This window comes from Lottia gigantea, assembly GCF_000327385.1.
Source record: "Lottia gigantea unplaced genomic scaffold LOTGIsca_86, whole genome shotgun sequence".
In the NCBI taxonomy this organism is placed as follows: Eukaryota; Metazoa; Mollusca; class Gastropoda; family Lottiidae; genus Lottia; species Lottia gigantea.
In genome coordinates, this window is record NW_008710834.1 from 687,049 (window position 1) to 702,243 (window position 15,195).

The following is a 15,195-nucleotide window of genomic DNA, read 5'->3' on the forward strand; positions in this document are numbered from 1 at the left end:
ACTGGCTATTAGAACTAGCTCCGCATATAAAACTATTCAGGATTAAAATTAAGAAATATTTAGCCTTACGGTGTTACAGCTCAGAGTACCAATCATTCGTAGTATTAAATGTAAGACCATGGGGTAGGTATAATTGTGCAGGGGGTAAATAGGGAAAATCTACTGTTGCCATTTCCTATTTGATGGAATACGAGCGCAGCTGTTAATGATGTACATGTACCCACAAAGGAATGGTTGATGTACATGTACCCACAAAGGAATGGTTGATGTACATGTACCCACAAAGGAATGGTTGATGTACATGTACCCACAAAGGAATGGTTGCTGTACATGTACCCACAAAGGAATGGTTGATGTACATGTACCCACAAAGGAATGGTTGATGTACATGTACCCACAAAGGAATGGTTGATGTACATGTACCCACAAAGGAATGGTTGATGTACATGTACCCACAAAGGAATGGTTGATGTACATGTACCCACAAAGGAATGGTTGATGTACATGTACCCACAAATGAATGGTTGATGTACATGTACCCACAAAGGAATGGTTGCTGTACATGTACCCACAAAGGAAAGGTTGATGTACATGTACCCACAAAGGAATGGTTGATGTACATGTACCCACAAAGGAATGGTTGATGTACATGTACCCACAAAAGAATGGTTGATGTACATGTACCCACAAAGGAATGGTTGATGTACATGTACCCACAAGGGAATGGTTGATGTACATGTACCCACAAAGGAATGGTCAGTTCAGTTAACCCAGCGAGGTGATCTACAATTGAAATTGATGTCATTGACCCAGTCATACAGAAAATCGTGAACAAACGTTTGAACGAACTATTTCAATATGTGGAGTATGATTTTATATCCATTCAGGGTAAATCATTTTTAGAGTGAAATACTGAATAGATTTGGAAGATCTCTTCCAGGGAGGAATGATCTCACTGAGATTAAGAAGCACTGGTCTAACTAATTATTTAAGATAGACATGTACAGCATAGGATCTGATTTTGTGCAATCAATGCTGAGGTGACAATAATTCCAACCATTCCTTCGGCATTAAGCTTAAGATAGAATGGCTGACCAGTTCAAAAAGTCAAACTGGCAAGTATTGGTAAATATGATGTTAAGAGATAACTGATAGTGAAGACAGGATGAAGTTTATTAATCATAAACCATTTTTACTCTATCTTAAACTCTCACCACATGTGGTCTGCTAATAATAACATGATTATAAAACACTCTTCCTTCCATCCCAAATTATAAACACCACTTTTTTCTTTTAAGTTATTAGATTATTAACAACTCATAAAAAAACATCTTCATTTATGATTTGCTATATTAAAACCAGTTGGTTAATGGGAAACTTTCAATTAACTGAACAAGAAAGTACTTCAATTCTTAACCTTTTGAAAGTTGGTCTTTTAGGAGATGCCTTGAAACTATTAATATGCCTATCATGTCAATACAGCTGAAAGGGTCAGGTGGGCCATTTCGGGGGGAGGCTTGAATCGCTACTGATCTCACTGGATCTTGTCTTGAGAAAACTTAAAGGTACGTGCACACGAGCGGTCTTGGTTGGAGACTTTTTTCGCTGATTAGAGACTTGTCTTGAGTTTCAACGACTGGCATGGGCACACGAGGAGACAAAAATCTCCAGTTGGTCGTTTTCCACCTTGTCAATAATCACGTGCGGAGCATGCAAATGAAAGGAAAAGGAATCTGATTGGATGAAAATCCCGTCGGCGACACGATTATCTTGTCGTGGATGCAAGATTTTACTCAAGATTCAAGTCAGAGACAAAAATCTCCAACCAACACCGCTCATGTGCCTGCACCTTTAAGTTTTCTCAAGAAAATCCTTTATAGAATTCAAGCCTTAGACATGACTGTGACATAATCATAACTTATTATATTTCCAGTATAATAAATTACTAAGAGACACTATCAGTGACAGATGTCACTATAGCCTGAATAACATAACTGCACTAATCTGTGTATTATCTGTGTCAACTGTCAATGCAAGACATTTAAAAGGTGCGAACAGACCAAGTATGTATTTCTGTTCAAGGTGCAGGATTAAACCATAGAAAATAGATGAGGCCAATACACCTAGGTATGGATAAGATTCAATAAATGCCCAGTACCCTTGACTCTACCTCATCTATTTGCACCTTAAAGATGGGCTTCCTTATTTTTCAGTTGTCAATTTAAGCTAACTTGATTAATTGGTGTTTTTAATTAATTATCATGTATTCTTTAACCATATCATTTTGTTCATATTGAATATAATAAAGAGTTTTAACCAAATATAAATGTCCAAGTATGTACACTGCATAAACAAAAAAGACTTTGTGACCTTTCTTAATCAGCCACTCATTGGAATTCTGCTGAAACCCATCTTTAACACTCCCTTTATTCCTGTTTTGGAGGTGACACAATACACCTATCAACAATTTTATTTCATAATTTGGACGAATCCTTATGACAAAAAAATTGAATAAGAAAACTAGTTGAAACTTTTAAATGACCTTGCAGTGTGCAATGAGGAAAATTGCTTACAAGTACAGTCTATTTTTTCGATTTCCCTCTGCTAAGGGATCTTTAACATAGGCCTACAAAGCCTGTAGAAAACAAGGCCTCAGCTTATTGTCCCATTTAACCATACAGACACTTTTCCATATCAGCCCCTTCGACCTCCATGACTAACAAGTGAAAAATGGATTACAAAATCCAAAGTATATGTTTTCAAAATACTGGTCTGATTACAACTATGAAAACAGTTGACCTACAAACAGGATACGCCACGCTAATCTTTTCATTCAAAACCACAAGGTGTTTAGGTTAAAAATAAAGTCTTACAATTGTAAAGTGTGTGTGTACAGTTATTCAATGTTCATGTATTATTCATAATTTTTACGTTTGTATTGACTGCCTTGACTTCAATCTGTTGAGTGTAAATATTGATCTCTTTTATTCACATATCACAATGTCATTGCTAGACCTATAGTTATTTCTAGAACAGCAATACAATTTAATATACAGGTTTCAATATGGAATAGATTAAGATTATTGTTCCGATAAAAGTCAACCCGCACTTCACTAGTCTCCTAACAAATGCAGACAGAGCTCAGACCACTTACAGGTTATTCCTTTGAATATTAATGAATCTCAGAAATATCTCGATATTCCCAAATTGTTATTCAACTACTTATTGTTAAGCTTTGGTGTTGAGTCATGTGAAGCTTTCACATGCGATCAGGTGTTGTTAAATGTGGCTTAAAAAACATACCAGTAGCCTACAGGCAATTTTCAAAACCGAACAATTCATTGTCAAACAAGTACCACTATCAAGATCCGATTAAGCATATATTTAATCATAGGTGCATTGAATTTGCAGTCACAATATTTCTTTGAGACCATGATATTTGTAATTTGGTCTTATACTGAATTTTAAATGGTAAATAGTTGTAGTTACTTTAGGTTATCACTTCAACAATATGCATGCTTATGTACATCTGCTTTTTGCTGTAAGAGCTGTAAGAGCTTGATAGTTATACCAGTTATATTTTAAGTTCCATGCTTGATTCGTGAGAATTAAAAGTAAGATACAGAATAGGCCTAGTTGAAAAAAAGTTCTATCTGCTGAAGAGAAAATGTGTAATCTTGAGCACATCATTTAAAGCATTTTTTTAAAATGTGGGTCCATAGAAATACGGTTTGATGATTTTACATCTGATATAAACACTTTTCCCACCAAGAATTTCATGTAAATATAAATAAGTGAATAAGACTATCTGAAAATTCCCCTTTGTAACCTCAGAATTATTTCTGATAACCTGTAATAACTTTTTCAATGGCATTAGTTGAAATTTCCATCAACTCAAAGACTCTCAGTAGTATTTCAATGTTGATATTTAAATTCATACAAAAATGATTGACAAAATGTTATTCTGTAAACATTATGCGTACAGAAGGCCCAACTTAATTCCATCTTTCTGTCCAGGGTTTTCATCAGTGTATGACAAAACAATATCTAGCCTAAGGTAATGACAGTGTACCCATTAATTAACAATGACATCCATCGTCTTTGGACAGAAAAGGACAAAAACATTAGAAGAGAGAAGTTTGGAAATAAACAGAGAGCTGATTTAGTTTGACTTGAAGAGAGGATGGATGAAAGAAACCTTGGGTTTGACTTTTCTTCAATTCGCATGTCTTTGACCAATCAAGTTGACCTTTATAAATTGGATTGATAACAATGGCTATGCTTACCCGGCCCTTCAGGAGTTTATTCTTAATCCTCCAAATTTCAGCGGTTAATTGGAAATTTCCACATTAATTTATTTCGCCGCACTAAAAAATCATCCGATATTTTGTCACAAATGTAAACCCAGTGAGACTGTTTACTTCTAACCGGAAGCTAATGGGTTCGTTCGATAAAATAAATAGTACTCGTGGTTTCTCAATGTAGAAACAGTGAAATTTTTTGGCAACTGACCCAAGCAAACTTTTCAAGATCAGTTATTTATTCACTTTATATTACAAACTATTGGGAACACAGTTTTCCATAATTTCTTTTTTGTGCTCACAAAATCCTTACGCACATTCAGCGCTGTTTAAAAATTTCTACATGCACCGAGGAAGGAGACTTTTGACCTTATATAGGCTATTTTTATGATGTGTGAGCTTCGTAAGTGAACTTTTCTGGGTGAAATAGCTAGATAATGTAATCAGGGTGATAGTTTTTTTGGCGAGGAAATTAGTTCTAAAGATTCAGACGGTTGTTTCACTTGCAAATTTCCCAAAATTCTCGAGAGCAAATCAAAACATATTTACTTCCGGTCCAAACGGGCACCTGTCAAGTGAAAGTAGAGTAAATAAATACACCTGAGCCTACCTGCTTTGAAATTAGATATGGATTTATTGAAAACACCTCCAAAGACACCAGAACGGTCTAAAGAATCACCTTCTCCAGGATCAAAGAGAAAAGTTCACACACCAAGTTCTGATTCAGACTCTGAAAAAGCATCCAGTTCAAAACACACAGCGGAGCGACCTTCTCCAGATAGAAAGCGTTCTCCTTCAGAGTCTCCTCCAGAAAAAAAGAGAAAAGCAGAGACAGAAGAAGAACATGCTCATATCAAACTTAAGAAAGAAAAACAGGAAGAAGAACGGTTAAAGATGCAGTATGTATTGATCAGGATTTTTCCCAAATAGGGCAATAAGTACCTGCTTGTAGAGATTACTTCCAGGTTTAATCAGTGTTAGTGGACTCAACCTAACTACTGTACCAAGGACAATATTTGTCACAGATTTCTAACAAGTAGAAAACAAAGAATTAATTTATAATTAGCAAACATTTTAAAAGTTAAGGTTACAGGGTACACAAACTTTGTTTAAAAAGGTTAAAACTGGAGCAAATTGACTGCTGCCAAACACTGTTCAATCAATTGTTAAGATCTAGTTTGATTTCCAGTGATATTTGAAACTATTTTTCTTTTGATTTCAGGGTTCTTGTATCCAATTTTTCAGAAGAGCAATTGAATAGATATGAAATGTACAGAAGAGCTGCATTTCCAAAAGCTGCAGTTAGACGAGTAAGTGGAGGAAGAGATCAACTTAATTTTCATGCTCATATTTTCATAAGTGCAGTTATGATTCACAAATGGCAAAAAACGTACTGAGAAAAAAAATTCTTCTTAGAGCAATATTCCTTCTAAAATTGACAAAATGGCCATTCTTTGATCTAATACAGTTGGCTTTTAGCTAAGATGAGTTTGAGCTCTTCTGCTTTTGAAAATGTTATTTGGTAGTGGTATAGAAAAAATTTGGGTGTAGTTTGGGTATCGTAGGTCCTATTGAATTAAAGGACAAGAAAAAAATCCTGACACATTATATCAAGGTTGAGAATTTATTTTGTAGTTGATGCAGTCTATAACTGGTTGTACAGTACCACAGAATGTTGTTATAGCTATGTCTGGTATAGCTAAAGTTTTTGTAGGAGAAGTTGTTGAAGAGGGTAGGTTTGATAGTTTATGTCCTGTTAAATAACCAAATAGTTCTTACTCTGCAACTCTGGCTCTGTCATTTACAGGGTAGGCTGTAGATCTTTGGAATCATTTGCTTCCTATGTCAAATGGTGGTCATGAATATGCCATCTTTCCACATTTCCAGTCGACCCAGCTGAGGTTTAACCTAAAACTAAAAATGGTAGTTTTGTTTCTTCTGTGTCATCTTAAGAATGGTTCAAGGTAGCTGTTCCCTATATTGGGGCTTTGTGGACATTTTGTTTCTAATGAAATTTTATTTGTATTACTTATTTCAGCTCTAGATGTTATGGAACAATGGAATGAGTCTGGTCCACTACAACCTAAACATATGAGAGAATCTGTTAGAAAATTAAAATCTAGAGACTTAATTCCTACTACAAAGTGTAAAAAAGTCAAATTTAATAGATGATTCTTATCTTAGCATTCAACAGGGTTATTGTTTAAAACTCTTTATAGTCAGGTATGCCTGAATTTTAATCAGGCAAAGCAGGAATTTCTTTCAGAAAAGTGCAAAATGTGCAGAAAAAATATTTTATTGTGCAGTTCTGTATGGAATTGAATTTTCAGTTATTGTATGTTATGCTAGAGACAGGCGAGAGAATTTTTTAGACAGATCACATCGCTTAAAATTTTTAAGAGCGTGTTACTAATCAGACAGCCTTTTTGAAATCACATGACATCAACATCACATTTGTTGGGTTTGAAAGTATCTATCGTGCCATAAAATACGCAGGGCACAGGCTGATGAGCGAACTTACCAGTGAATGGAATTTCAGGCATAAATAATACCATCTATTCATCCTGGACATGAGCGAGCACACAAGCAAATTTCTAAATATATTTTAAAATTCGCCGCGATCGGGCAATAAAATTCGTTTGACTGCCCCCAGCATTTACCTTGTGTTTAAAGTGTTAAAAGTTTGCAAAGTAAACTACAGTAATAAAGAATTATTGTGTATTTTCAAGCATCCTGATGAGGTATTATTAACATTCTGTTATTTTTGTAATTAAAAATGATATAATCTGTTTTTTGAGGTGTAATCTTTCTCAGACATTTCAACACTATAACAAACTCTTCCTGGTGAAATAAAGTCTGCAACAAATAGAGGAGTACAATATAATGAATTTTAAGCATATATAGATATATGAGATATGCTAATGAAATTCATATTGATAAAAAGGTGTGTGAGTTATTCACGCACGAAGCAGACAATGTTTCGTCTTTTCAAAACACCTGATAGAACATCTCTTTGGAGCAGTCCACTACTATACCACTTTCACTCTCGATTTTGACACAATTTGGGCGAGATTTTGATAAACGGAATTGTCATACTTGTACAGATTTTTATTACATGGGTTAGGTCCATTACACCACAGTGACATGTTCCTGTCTATAATTCAAGAGCCGATGGGGAAAAACGTCGAATCTTTATATTACATAAGTCAGAATTAGGTCCATTAAACCACAGTGACATGGTCCTGTTTAACATTCTGCTAATATTCAAATATCCTAAATATCTCTTTTATCATATTCACGTGTTCAAACCAGAACAACTGGATCGTTGCATAATCATAATTCAACTTACAGTATATGGGAGATAACCCTTCCTATGCTATAGTTTATATACTACAAATAACTTTGCTCTTTTAAATGTAGACTGTAGGGCAGAGAAAAATGTTAGTTGTCTCCCTTTAATCGTCTAGTCAATATTATGTCTGTTGTATTATCTTTAGATCGATCCACTGGATTATTCCGATCCCGGAAAAACTTTAACTATTGATTTTACAATTTGGTTTCAAATAATGTCACAATGACGTTTTTATGAATTATTATAAGAGGATGTAAAATGGGACTGACAAGCAATTCTTTCCAAGGTACAATAATATTAATAATTTTAATCAGTGGAGAACCCTCTAAGATGCTCTATAAGAAGCTTGCGACTATGACACCACAACAGAGTAGCCAAAATTTTCATTCAGTCTCAGCAGTTGTCCCCCCCTTGGAGTCAGTCTGTCCCCTTTTTGAACCCCCATGGCCACTTGCCATTATTCTTAAAAAAAATCACTCACAAGCTGTATTATCGCTCAATAGCTCCTCCCTCAAACCAAATCATTAGTTTTACAATTGAATAAGCATTTTATGACCAACAGCAGTAGCCTAATTCTGTTTCATTCTACAGCTGATATGTTTGGTAATGTGGTCATCTTGTTTGTCAAATGCCTTCTTAAAGACACAATCGTTTTATTGGGATTTGCTGTACCAACTGACCATGCTTACTCTTTTCGAAACACCTGATGGTACTTTTGCCATGCTTTGGACGAGATTTTGATTAGCGGAATTGCCTTGCTTGTACGGATTTTTATTGGCTTTACCAACTGATAAATTCTTAGCTCACTGTATACAAAACACGACTCTGTTCTAAGAGGTTCGACTGCATATCACCGATATTTATAGGGTCTGCTAATTTACCAAACAATCCTTTTTGTGTCTTCATGACATCAAGATTTCTTTTAAAGAAAGTATTCAAAGCGTATCTACGAAATACTTGTTAACAGGGGTTGGCCTGACACGGTGGCTTCTTAGAGCAAAATGAAAGGGCCCCAAATCGTTTGTCATCTAACAAATAATTTGTTCTATTTTATCTGTAAAAGATAACATATTGGATGCCATACGGTCTCACTCTTACTCAAAGAAACAATTATCCCCCTTTCAGTATAAGCCTAAAGGTAAAATAAATGTCAAGGCACCGCGTTAGACTTCCTATCGGCATTAAGTAACGAACGCACCCACAAATGGTAAATTTCAATTATACTGACTATTGAGATAGATCGAGCAGGTGGAAGGTTGTGACTCGTGTTCGACCACAGAACCTTTTTTCACAAATAAGTCGATATTTAGTTCTTTCTTTGATAAATTACTACTTGAAATGAACTCATGAAAACAAAGTGTACAGAACAGCACATTTTAGTAGCGCAATGAAGCGTGTTCCAAATTTTGATTGCAACATAATTTACTCTATTAATTTCTACCTTTATATATTTGTAATGGCACGTTTTTGTCTGACAGACGACCAAAAATCAAATTTCTCGCTTCAAAGAACACATAAGAAGACATTTGTACATACTCGATCTTCTGCAAGTGAAAAGCAGACGCCGGTTAGCTAAAATTGCTCAATTGTAGAAAAACAAAGTAATTTTGAGTTGAAACGAAACAAAATTATTATTTCGCTTTGTTTAAATAATAATTGTGACAGATGGAATAAAACAACTGCCTTTTTGCCATATTCTTTATCAGCCAATAATAATCAAATTGGATATTAATTTGTACCGAGGTGTCGCCCTCTCTTTATACAATTTTGTGGCAATTGGGTATGTCCACGTGGTTAGTTCAGCCCTTTTCATGTTTTTAAACTTGAAAAACGTTCTTGAATAAAACAATATTTAGTCCAGAAAAGGTGTTCGGTATTAAAGACATGCTTTCTATCAAAAGTACATGTCACTCGTTCTAATTAAAACAACAATCGGATAAATTTTCAGACAGCAAAAAAAAAAACTTAAAAAATCATGTGTTTCATTAAAGACATCACTAAACATCATTAAACTAACACTAAGAGCGATATTTTTTTATGTTTTTGACCATAGCGACGCTTTTGTATTACCTGCCCAAAAACTGCATTATATGTTGTTCCAAAGACTTAAAGTGACAGATTCGCGTTTGACCAATCGCACCTTAGTCTCTGAACGGGACATTTTTTTAGCTAAGCTAATCAGTAATAGTGTTCTCGACTCATATTCGAAATTTTAGCCATCAAATCACCGTGTGTCCAGAATTATCTACGTTTGAAAGCTACAAAAGATGACTCGTCTTTTCTTGAGACTCTGCCATATATACAAAAAATACATTATAATAAAAATAGAAAGTGAAATTCCTAGTTTGAGGTATTTTTATATGGAATCACGGCCTTTAACAATTAGCACAGATACATAGTGTATAATTATATATTGGCTAAATAATGACCAAATAAAAATCTCTCGATTAAAGTTATCCTCTTTTTTACAATAATAGTGTCAATATAGCCAAACTTGTTCTTGGTGACTCGTTGCATTGGATCCATTCGTTCATTTAGTATCAACGGAGATACAAAATAATCAATACATAGGCATTATGAAAATCGGTGAGGACTTAAATGAAATCTAATGAAGAAAAACACCTGCCCGTGAAATATATACCCTTTCTTATGTTGCATTTAAAGACCTGTGACACCGCTTACAAACCTTTGTCCAGTACATTAACCAATCGTAGTGGCAGGACATCTGACCAGTTGTCCAACGTTAATGTCACGTGTCAGGTCATTTAAGTGGACGTCTGCATGAGGTACGCCTCGTGTCAGAGTGCGTCTACCATCAAGTATTATTGGTTATAAAACAGTTTGGACATGGTTATAACAGGCATGTAATAATAGTTCCACTTAAACTAAAATCAATACGGATATAAGGATCAAGATGAAACAGATTTCGCCTTATCAAATGATATCTTTTACATAGGCATTACAAATCAGTATCAGTTGCCAAATTTAAATGCATGTATTCCAAAAAAATCGGACGGTAGTAATTGGCACGATGACGGAATCATATCAATTTCATAATAAAATTTCGGGTACTTTTGAATACTTGGAGACAATCAGATGCAAATTACATATTTTCAAAATTATTTTTTTCCTAAAAGACTCACAAAGCGTGAAAATCAATGGTCGGTCAGATTCTTAAAACAAAATAACTGTTCGTATACTTTTATGTATATCGGGCACTATTCCGATATTGCCAGTCAGCATAAAGAAAATCGTCTTCAATAGCAATAATTCGAATACGCATTTCAGATAACAACTTATTTCAGATAACAACGTATTTCAGTTAACAACGTATTTCAGATAACAACGTATTTTAGATAACAACTTATTTCAGATAACAACGTATTTCAGATAACAACGTATTTCAGATAACAACTTATTTCAGATAACAACTTATTTTAGATAACAACGTATTTCAGATAACAACGTATTTCATATAACAATGTATTTCAGGTAACAATGTATTTCAGGTAACAATGTATTTCAGATAACAACGTATTTCAGATAACAACTTATTTCAGATAACAACGTATTTCAGATAACAATGTATTTCAGATAACAACTTATTTCAGATAACAACGTATTTCAGATTACAATGTATTTCAGATAACAACGTATTTCAGATAACAACGTATTTCAGGTAACAACGTATTTCAGATAACAACTTATTTCAGATAACAACGTATTTCAGATAACAACTTATTTCGGATAACAACGTATTTCAGATAACAACGTATTTCGGATAACAACGTATTTCAAATTCTATATCACTATTTTGATGTAATAATATTATTATATTATTATATTATTATTGTTTTTTGCGCTCCTTTTCCTTACGCTTTGTTTACCTTTGATTACAATTATTTGTGCTTGTTAGTAATACGGTGTTTATTAAATTGCAAAAAGGTTTTCTAAACTTTTTATAACAGTATCCCCGATACACATACAAAGTTTAGAAAACCTGTTAATAATCTCTTTAAAGTAAATAATTGTGTATGATTACAGTGTGTATTATATGATTATATACTGTTTATTTGGAGGAAAGCTATAGGTTGTCAGTCTAACAATGGTAGATTTTTAAAGAATACGACTGCTATTATCAATATATCTGCATTTAAATGTTATCGCAATTTATTCGTTTCAATGCGTGTTACGCTGGTATGATTTTTAACAATTTGATATATAATTAATAGAATTAAAGAGAGAAATTTATTAATTGAGAAGTTGTCATCTTAACAATATATATATTATAATCTATATATTACCACAACGAGAAGAGTCAACCACATGCCGATTTTCTGATAAAAGTGATAAAGACTCTGTCATGTTTGACCTGGTTTAGGTACTATCGCACTGACAGACGCATCGAAATGTCCACGTGTCTTGCACGGTACCAAAATACAGTCAAGGGGTAAGAAATGCCTTGCAGAATATCATTAAATATCTTTGTAGGTTCATTAACTAAAAGCTTTCTATCGATACCAAAATTTATGCCAAATTTGTCATTTGACATTGTGAACATTCTCAAAAACAATCGATTAAAAATGGATTGGAGCAATTCTAATAAAATGAGTGCCTTTGAGTCCGGCCCTAACAGTGACCATATCACATATCGAATATTAAGTCCGAGGAACCGGTAGAACAGGCTTATGCAGACACTATCTTTAAATTAAATTGTATGAAATGTAAATGATGGAATGAATTTAACCGTGAAAGTATTTAAATATGGTAATTTATTCAATAGTTTAATGCAGATGTCGAAGACGACATTTTCTCAGATAAAAGCCTATTATGGTAAGTAAGAACTAAATTTTATAGAATTGAGTACTTGTATATTCTATTTTTGAAAGTCGAAGTCACTTCTTGGTAAATAAAGCGTTATCTAAAAAAAGACATTATTCCAGCCTTCCAGATGGTTAATAATGTTGAATGGTCATATCTTGGAAAAAGAAGGAAGCAAGGACAACGCCCGTTCATTCCTTCTGCCAACTGTCATTTTGTGGGCAACGGCGATGATGACACTTTGGACATGATATAAAAGGTTCAAAAATGTACTTCTGCTATATAATGTCAACTTCTTGTGATCAATTGGTTATTGGTATCTATTCTTCTTACTCTGTATATTAGAAAGCACTGGCCAACACCTTCTCTATCAGACAATACCTTTTATTTTTAAACATTTTCTTTTTGCAGGAACCACGGATCGGAGATAAATTCCTGATTGATTTATGGAAAGAAACAAAAGCTATTTTTAAACTGATGGTATTAACCATACCAACTCAACTCTTAGTGGCTCTACCTTGTTCACTTTGTATTATGTTTGCTGGGCATGTTAGTGTGGAGACATTGAATGCCGTGGGCATGGGATTTACGTATATTTACTGCACGGCGTATTCTTCATCTATTGGGCTAGGCATTACTTGTGAGGTCCTGTTTTCACAGGCAAACGGAAGTACAAAACGCTCATCGCTTGGTCTCGTCATTCAGCGCTGCCTCGTGATATCTTTTCTTCTCTTTTTACTAAATGGAGCTATGGCAACCCATTCTTACATTCTTATCAAGTTTCTTGGAAAAAACGACCAAACGGTAGAGGAATATTATTATTTTATGCTTGCCGCAATTCCAGGATTTTGGGGATTTTCTGTAATGTTGGTGGAAATGAAATATTTACAATGTCAGAAAATTGTTAAACCGTGTGTTGTAATTGGAATTATTGTGAATATTTCACATGTTATGTTTGGTATACCTTTAACATTGTGGACCGGATTAGGTTCCACTGGAACCGGTTTATCATTCAGTCTCACCTATTGGCTGTGGGCGATTCTGTTCTTTGTTTATATCAAACTGAGTAAAGTTTGTGTTGAAACATGGGTTCCATGGTCAACAGAATGCTTCAATTGTTGGTGGCCGATTTTGAAAATAGCCATTCCAAATACATGCATGATTGCTTTAGAGTTTAGTCTTTTCCAAGCATTTCTTGTTCTTTGTGCTATGTTGGGTAGCTTCTATTTATCTATTTACCTGATCGCTGCCAATGTTTCTGAATTTATATACAATATGTTTCTTGGTTCCTGTAGTGCCGCCATTATTCATATTGGAAACTATCTTGGAAACGGCGATTACGAACTTGCTAAATTATCCGCACAGGCGTCTGTATTTCTAGTTGTATGTCAGTCAGTCGTCGATTTTTGTACAGTATTGATATTATGTTACGTGCTACCCTTTTTATACAGTAACGATAATCTCATTATTAGGGAATCCAGACCACTAATAATTCTTTTTGCTCTCCTTCATTTATTGCAAGGAGTAGGTTTTATTTACGGCGGTCTTCTCAAAGCTTGCAGTAAACAGCAATTTGTTATGATGGCTCATATCGCATGTATAGGAATTATTGGATTTCCTATAGCATACTGCCTCATGTTCTTGGTATCGTTAAATGTGTATGGTGCCGCGATAGCTATACAAATATCGGAAGTTTTCTTGTGTATTTTTACCTTTGCAAAAGGACATTTTTTAAATTGGAAAGAAGAAGCATATTTAGCTGTAGAACAGGCTCACAAAACAACAACAATTGATAGAAACAATTATGAAGACTCGGTAAATGATCCAAACTCTGTTAAAGAATCGACACGGTTAGTTACAAAACCTCTTAATAAAAACTGGAAGACAGTGTTACAGAAAGGCTTCTTTATCGTGCTATTTACGGCTGTGTTTATAGGATCAATTTATATCAGTATTTTAGCTTTCTGTACAGGGGAACGACCTGTGCTGCTGGGCGGCTCGTAAATCGTCGGTGGAGGCAAAGTAGTTCTAGAGTGGTTAAAGCAGTTATGGCAGAGGCACCTTTCTGGAGATTTAAACATGCCCAAAACGTAACCGAAAGGTCGTCTCGGAAGCAGGTTGACCACAAATGTCACATTGGTGGAGGAAGCATTGCATTGGCTGTAGATAATAGACTGGTACTTATACCATCCTTGGCAGTTTACGTAAATCTTTATCTGTCTGGATAATGGATGGTAGATTGTGTCTTCATCGGCGAAACTCTTGTCTTCTGTCACTCATAAATCATCCCCATACACCAACACGATCATTACGCTCTTCAATTTGACATCTTTTAGCTATACCACCTGACAGACTGTTGGAGCAAGGTCTTTCGGCTGCACAGCTGCTTCTTTATGGAACAAATTACTTGATACCATTAAACTATCTCCACCTCTTGCTACTTTCAAATCCCACACAAAGACATGGATGTTAAATCGCTATTAATGGATAATCATCGAAAGAGCACGCAAGCGCTCTGGGCATTCTTCTACAGTATGGACATTTATTTGTCAAGCAATAAAAATACTGCAAGCTGAATATATTTTTTATCTTTATGGGACGATTTTGACACGCATTTAATGACAATCGATTTACCATTTATGACCATTTTGAATCCGCATAGTACGAAATTATTTTTATTGACTTTGTTTACAAAATGCTTGTAGACCTAACCGACCAGTC

The 15,195-nt window shown here is 34.6% G+C and overlaps 2 protein-coding genes across 2 annotated transcripts; both read left to right on the top strand.

The window, feature by feature from the left end:
• Window positions 1-5,518: 5,518 nt before the first annotated feature.
• LOTGIDRAFT_133658 (hypothetical protein) lies at window positions 5,519-6,473 on the top strand (the record flags this gene model as incomplete). The annotated part of the gene is made up of 3 exons (XM_009067788.1): window positions 5,519-5,611; window positions 5,937-6,033; window positions 6,340-6,473. Coding segments are annotated over 3 exons (324 nt in total), but the record flags the coding sequence as incomplete, so codon positions are not given.
• A 6,010-nt stretch (window positions 6,474-12,483) lies between these two features.
• On the top strand, window positions 12,484-14,478 carry LOTGIDRAFT_169500 (hypothetical protein; the record flags this gene model as incomplete). Its single annotated transcript, XM_009067789.1, has 2 exons — window positions 12,484-12,486; window positions 12,886-14,478. 2 exons carry the CDS (start codon window positions 12,484-12,486, stop codon window positions 14,476-14,478), a joined length of 1,596 nt encoding a protein of 531 aa, XP_009066037.1.
• Window positions 14,479-15,195: the final 717 nt, after the last annotated feature.